General features: G+C 35.0%; 1 protein-coding gene across 1 annotated transcript in view; it reads left to right on the top strand.

Annotated features, from left to right (window-relative positions):
• The window catches only part of LOC106882802 (bone morphogenetic protein 1), a 58,508-nt gene that overhangs the window by 48,790 nt on the left and 3,274 nt on the right, over positions 1–6,444 (top strand). Inside the window, exon 16 of the mRNA XM_014933585.2 lies at positions 2,194–2,343. Coding sequence (XP_014789071.2) covers positions 2,194–2,343 — 150 coding nt within the window. The remainder of the gene's footprint in view (positions 1–2,193; positions 2,344–6,444) is intronic.

Below are 6,444 nucleotides of genomic sequence, written 5' to 3'. Positions count from 1 at the left end.
TATATATATATATATATATATGCATATATATATACGTATATGTATATACTTACATCTATACGTATATACATATTCATATGTGAGCACAGGACGTCATAAAATGTGTACAACAAAAAAGTACGAAGCACGACTACATGGACCATGAGCTATGCTTTCGAACAACGGAAGACACAAATGGAAAACAAAACAAACAACATAAAGTTGGTGGCTGTTTTTCTAGTCTCGCATTTCGAGCATTTAAAAATAATATACGCTTTCGATAAAACACCTGCTGCCGCAAAACAAATTAAATAAAATTTGGGATTTTGCGGAGGGTCAAAATAGGTAAGACAAACAGGACAGTGAAAACAAACAGGAAGGGCTTCTAAGCCTAAACGAGTTTGTGGTGACGAACGCGTAAATCAAGCTAGGACAGGAGACAAACAAGAACACGTCTTCCTTGTTTCAGCTACAACGAAGAGAAAGAAAGATGCCCGATGGTCACGTGGGAGCCACGTGAGCAAGGGAGGAGGAGTGAGGGAGAGAGAGTGAGAGAGTAATAGGATAGAATAGTGGGAGAAGTGGAGGTAAAAGAATGAGGGAAAGAGAAAAACAAAGAGTAAAAAGATCGTATAATGTGCGCATCAGAATTATCAAGATAAAACTTACTTGGAAGAGGATGCGTGGCGTTCAATCATATAATAATATAAATAATATATATATATGTGCATATATACATACGTATATGTACATGTATATGTACAAAAGAACATCATTATTCATAAGAAATAATAATATTAGTGGCCGCAAGCATAAAAACTGTATAGACAAATTAATAAATATATATAAAATATACATATTATTAGGGTACTAAGAAGCACTAAGAATTATCACAAAATTTTTACAGGCATGGTAGAAAAAAAAACAAGTGAATAAGAATTGTATCTCACCCCGGCAAAAATTATAAAAAGAATGGCAGTTAACTTGGTATTATGATTTCGAATTTAGTGCCAAAAAGCACTTGATTCTCTACTCGTAACAATACTGGTAATTTACTTCACAATGCCTGTATTCGTTTGAGGTTCCCAGCGGCATTGAAAAACGAACTAAGTCAATTATTTTTTAAATATATAAAGAACATCATTATTCATTATTAGTAGCCGCAAGTATAAAAACCGTACAGGAAAATGAATAAATAAATATATATAAAATATATATAACCAGGGTACTAAGAAACAGTAGCTTTGCCTAAAATACTAGTCATGAAATACTCTGAGGCCAATTAGTACCCTAATTATAAATATTTTCTATGTATATTTAGTAATTTCCCTATACGGTTTTTATGCTTGCGGCCACTAATATTATTATTTCTTATGAATAATGATGTTTTTTTTTATATATTTATAAGTAATTGGGAGGCGCAATGGCCCAGTGGTTAGGGCAGCGGACTCACGGTCATAGGATCGCGGTTTCGATTCCCAGACCGGGCGTTGTGAGTGTTTATTGAGCGAAAACACCTAAAGCTCCACGAGGCTCCGGCAGGGGATGGTGGCGAACCCTCCTGTACTCATCCACCACAACTTTCTCTCACTCTTACTTCCTGTTTCTGTTGTGCCTGTAATTCAAAGGATCGGCCTTGTCACACTGTGTCACGCTGAATATCCCCGAGAACTACGTTAAGGGTACACGTGTCTGTGGAGTGCTCAGCCACTTGCACGTTAATTTCACGAGCAGGCTGTTCCGTTGATCGGATCAACTGGAACCCTCGACGTCGTAAGCGATGGAGTGCCAACAAACAAACAATAAGTAATTGACTTAGTTCGTTTCCTTTTCCCAATGTGGCTGAACTTTTTTTAAAGGTCATTACTGATGACGAAAGCTGGTGCTACAGAAATTGCAGATGTGGAAGAGGCGAAGAAAAAAAAAACGAAGGAGGCATTAAAAGACATCCCTTCGGGAAAGTTCCCGCTCTACTTCGAGTAGTGGAAAACGCGCCAGGACCGATGCATTGATGCAAATAGAGAATAATTTGAAGGTGATAAAAGTATAAACGTAAAACTAAGTGAATACAATAATATTGCAAAATTCCAGTTTCTTTTGGGTATCCCCTCGTATGTCTGTATCAATACTCGTATGGTTGTATTAATGCTCTAACATTCTCTACATTACACTTTATTCTTATTCTTTACATTATCGTTGTTTTCTCATCGGCAGATATTGAAACAGATAATATGATTGGTCAATTTTGTGGACCGAAAACTGTTAGTATAGTTTCTTCTACTAACAGAATGCTGATTTGGTACTCGGCGAACTGGTCAGCTCACAGTCGGGGTTTTATGGCGGTGTATTACTCAAAACCAAAAGGTAAATAATATATAGTTTTTTGTTTGTTTGTTTGTTCGTTTTTCAAATCTGTATGCAGAGTATTTTCTGTGTATTTCCCTTAAAGTAAGCGGTAAATAATGTAACGGTTCTTTGCTGAAATAATATTAACATTTTAAGAATTGTGTTTTCAGGATTTGAAATATTACATTCCATGAAATATGACATGTAATAAGTACTTCACCCCCGTTCTCTGTGATATATAGAATGGAGATGATACACATTATGAAATATCTGTATAAAAAAAAAATTTTTAAACTTAGGTCTGTTACTAAATTTTTCTAACCTTTAGCGATACAGAATTATATCATAGAAAATATGTACTGCGGATATATTTCCTGCTTGAAATTAGTAAGTTGACTAAACTCAATGTGAGACATACAAAATGTCGTCACAAGTAAGATCTATTCCAACGTTGAGAAATGTGTATGAGTACGGACAAATGTATGTTCAAGTATGCATGTACGAAAGCATATAAACTCCTATGCAAATGCATACGAGTATGCATATCACATGCTGTGTATTCGTAACAGCGTAGAACTTTTCCTAGAATAGAAATGTTCACATATGTGATGTTGCATCTTATATACAAAGACTAGCCGAACTATTTACTACGATATTCTGTTACCTAGTTATCCAGATATGTAGAATCCTCTGTTCTTCGGACAGTAATCTGTGAAGATTAAGTTATTCTTTGGGCATCAATATGTAAAATATTTTGGTACTGATTAGGAAAACACATAAAAGTACACAGAATATGAAACGTTGATTGGTTGATAAAAATCATTTTAATTAATTCACTTGTCAAAGAAATCAATGGGTCCGTAACTGCATTGTGATGAAGTATAAAGTTCATCTTTTGCATGAAACAGTTGTTACAAAGTCATCACAGTTTCCTAAAGAAGCCTAGAATGCATTTTACATGGTGGAGGCTATCCTCAACCAGATTGTTTTGTTGACCACTGACAGGTTGAGTAAAATATTTCACTCACGCTTTAAAAGTTCTACTAAATTCTATTGTAGCTGAATTACTGAACTTCTGCTTCCTGTAGTCATTTCATGTTCGATATTTAGAGCAAAATAGTGAATGAAAGGTATCTTGATTCTACATTCAAGTTCCTATTTCAATCTTATATTTCTAGATCCTATTTGAATCTTCTACCCTTAGACCCTGCTACCGAATATGTCTAGTGTAACCAGGCATATTAGACAGCTAGATTTTCCATGTTACAGTGCACAGCAATATTTTCAGCCTCTTGACAAATAACATCATCATAATGGTAGTCTTATTGGAATGTGCTGTGCAAAATCTGTCTTCTTTTGGGTTTTTTTCTTTTTCGATTTACAATCCAGAATCCTTTGCGTTGAGATCTCAAAATATTGTATGCTCTGGTATTACACCTTCCAATCTAGAGATAATTGCAATCCAATTCAATTAACAAGAAGTATACTATATCCGCGATGAGGTCTATACTTGTTGGTAAAAGCAGCCCCAAATCTACGAAAACTTTTTAAAATCAAGTTAGATTGTGTAATTCAGTCCTTGATACCCTCTGTCTGAAAAAAATAACCAACACAAGCTGACAGTTACAGCTGGAACGCGTTTGAACATAGCTTAATAACTGTTGATCGAGAACAACATACAAATTTAAAATTCAACTATTTTGCACTAATTTTTTTTAAATTCTTTATCCTCATCATCATCATCATTATTATTATTATTATTATTATTATTATGGCAGGTGGCGAACTGACAAAGATGTTAGCACGCTGGACGAAATTCTTAACAGTATTTCGCCTCAATAGACAATAATTTAGAAGTTCAAGTTGGTGTTATGACTAGGGTGCATATATTTGGTTTTGCGCAAAGTATTGCTCTAGAGAATGTTTAAGAAAACATAAGAAAATCATTAAAGTTTGTTTTTAAAATTTGAGATTACATACACAATATTTTACGTAGCATATGGGCAGTTCCCATGAGTACTATTTTTTGAATTCCAGCCATTTTGGGATTTCGTGATATCTGAGCTAGGTAGCTATCAGCTCCTTTCGCTATCATTCCTAGGACACCTATGACAACAAGTATTGTTTTATTCTTGAGATTCCACATTTTGCCAATTTCTATTTCAAGATATTTATAATTTCTCAGTTTTTGGTAGATCTTGATAGATGCATTTATATTGATCGGAACAGTCATATCGATGAGGAGGCATGATCTTTGTCTGAAGCCCTTCAATATAATGTCTGACCTATTCGCAGCTATCTTTCTGTCAGTCTGAACGGTGAAGTTTCAGAGGAGTAAGATGTGGTCATTTTTAAGCATTGGAGGTGGTTTGTATTCCCATCTGTTTTTATCATGGGGAAGGTCCAAGTTTTTGCAAATTACGCAGTAATATACCGTGCTGCTCTATCATGCCTATTGAGATACTATGTAGGCACAAGAAGACAGCAAATGGTGACAACAAGTTGGGTTACAGCCGTTCTTTAATATGTTGGCCTGGTAGCTCCTTGTCGGTAGGTATTGGTCTTGGGTTGCTATGAGAAACCCTTCTGTCTTTGATTTTAAGGCAGAGGACACTAACCATTGATGGGTAAGGGCTCTGTCAACATCGGTATTATTAACTCTCTTTGGGTATTTGCCATTGAGAGGTTTTCCTTGCTATTTTTCAGTAAGACTATCTAAGACAGCAGTTTTAGCATGAGTTTTCATAAGCTTAGCTTTTTCTCTGCTTGTTTCTAGTAGTCTAATTCTGGGATTTGTTGTATTTGGAATTCTTTAGATATTTCTTTGTCTGTTTTGTTACTGAGTAGGATGCTTTCTTGTTTTCCGGCTTTAAAACAAGTTTTAACATCTAGTCATCAGCGTTTTTCAGGTAGATGTTTAGGCCAACTGTGGCAATCTTCATTGTTAATTCCAGTTGTAAAAGTCCACGACCAAGCCTTTTTCTTGACAGGTTAAGTCGTTCTATATCTGCTTTTGGGTGGCGCATTATATGCATTGTCAACAATTTTCGTATTTTATAATTATTATTGTTGTTGCTGTTGTTGTTATTATTGTTATTATTATTATTATTATTATTATTATTATTATTATTATTATTATTATTATTATTATTATTATTATTGAAGACGTTGCACAGTATCCGATATTGAGATGTAGATTGAAGATATTGTGTGTACCTGAGGTTTGTACTGTCTGACAAGACGAACAGTACTTTACGCAATATGCGTGCTGTTCCAAGTAAAGCTGATTTTTGTTATTGTAGGGGTTAGGTTGTAAGGTATTTCTAAAGGTTCCGGATGATTCTTCAGGTTGGATGGTACTGAACCCAATGCTCCGATGATAATAGGAGCAAAGTCACGCTTTCGACCTTCTTACCACACATTCTGCAGAGGTTCGTTGCATTTGTGTGGCAACGAACCTTTTTCCCTGAGTTGGTATTCAATGCCTGGTTCTGGGCAGCTATGATTAGGATTTCAGTTTTCTTTTTTAAGGTCACCCTTGCTGAGCTACCTGCATGGTATTTCCTGATCTTTTCAGTTGTTAGTTTCACGGTAGAACTGACCATGCGGAATAGAGTTTTTTCTCTCTCGTTGGCTATACGTGATCGGAATTCATTAACACTCTCAAGTCCATTGTTGATAAACCCTTTTGAATTAGCAGCATACTGTAGTTGGTCTTGTTCGCTGTTTACCAAATATTCTGCCATGTTTCTTCTTTCACTGTTGATGCCAATCTATCGTATGCCAATCATGTCCATTTAAGAACGGGCTCGTTATAGCGGACTACAGCAACAGCCAATATGTTGATGGCAATCACAAGGTTCCTTGCGTTGAGTCTTGATTTCAAGAGAAGTTTAAGGTGCTTCAAACATGCTGTGATGACTTTGGCTTTCATTTCTCTGAATAAGACAGTCATATTCTTCTTCTTCTTCTTCTTTTTCTTCTTCTTCTTCTTCTTCTTCTTCTTCTTCTTCTTCTTCTTCTTCTTCTTCTTATTATTATTATTATTATTATTATTATTATTATTATTATTATTATTATTATTATTATTATTATTATTATTATTATTATTATTATTAT

This window comes from Octopus bimaculoides, chromosome 7 (assembly GCF_001194135.2).
Source record: "Octopus bimaculoides isolate UCB-OBI-ISO-001 chromosome 7, ASM119413v2, whole genome shotgun sequence".
NCBI classification, from domain to species: domain Eukaryota; kingdom Metazoa; phylum Mollusca; class Cephalopoda; order Octopoda; family Octopodidae; genus Octopus; species Octopus bimaculoides.
This window is presented reverse-complemented; position numbering and strand designations above follow the sequence as displayed.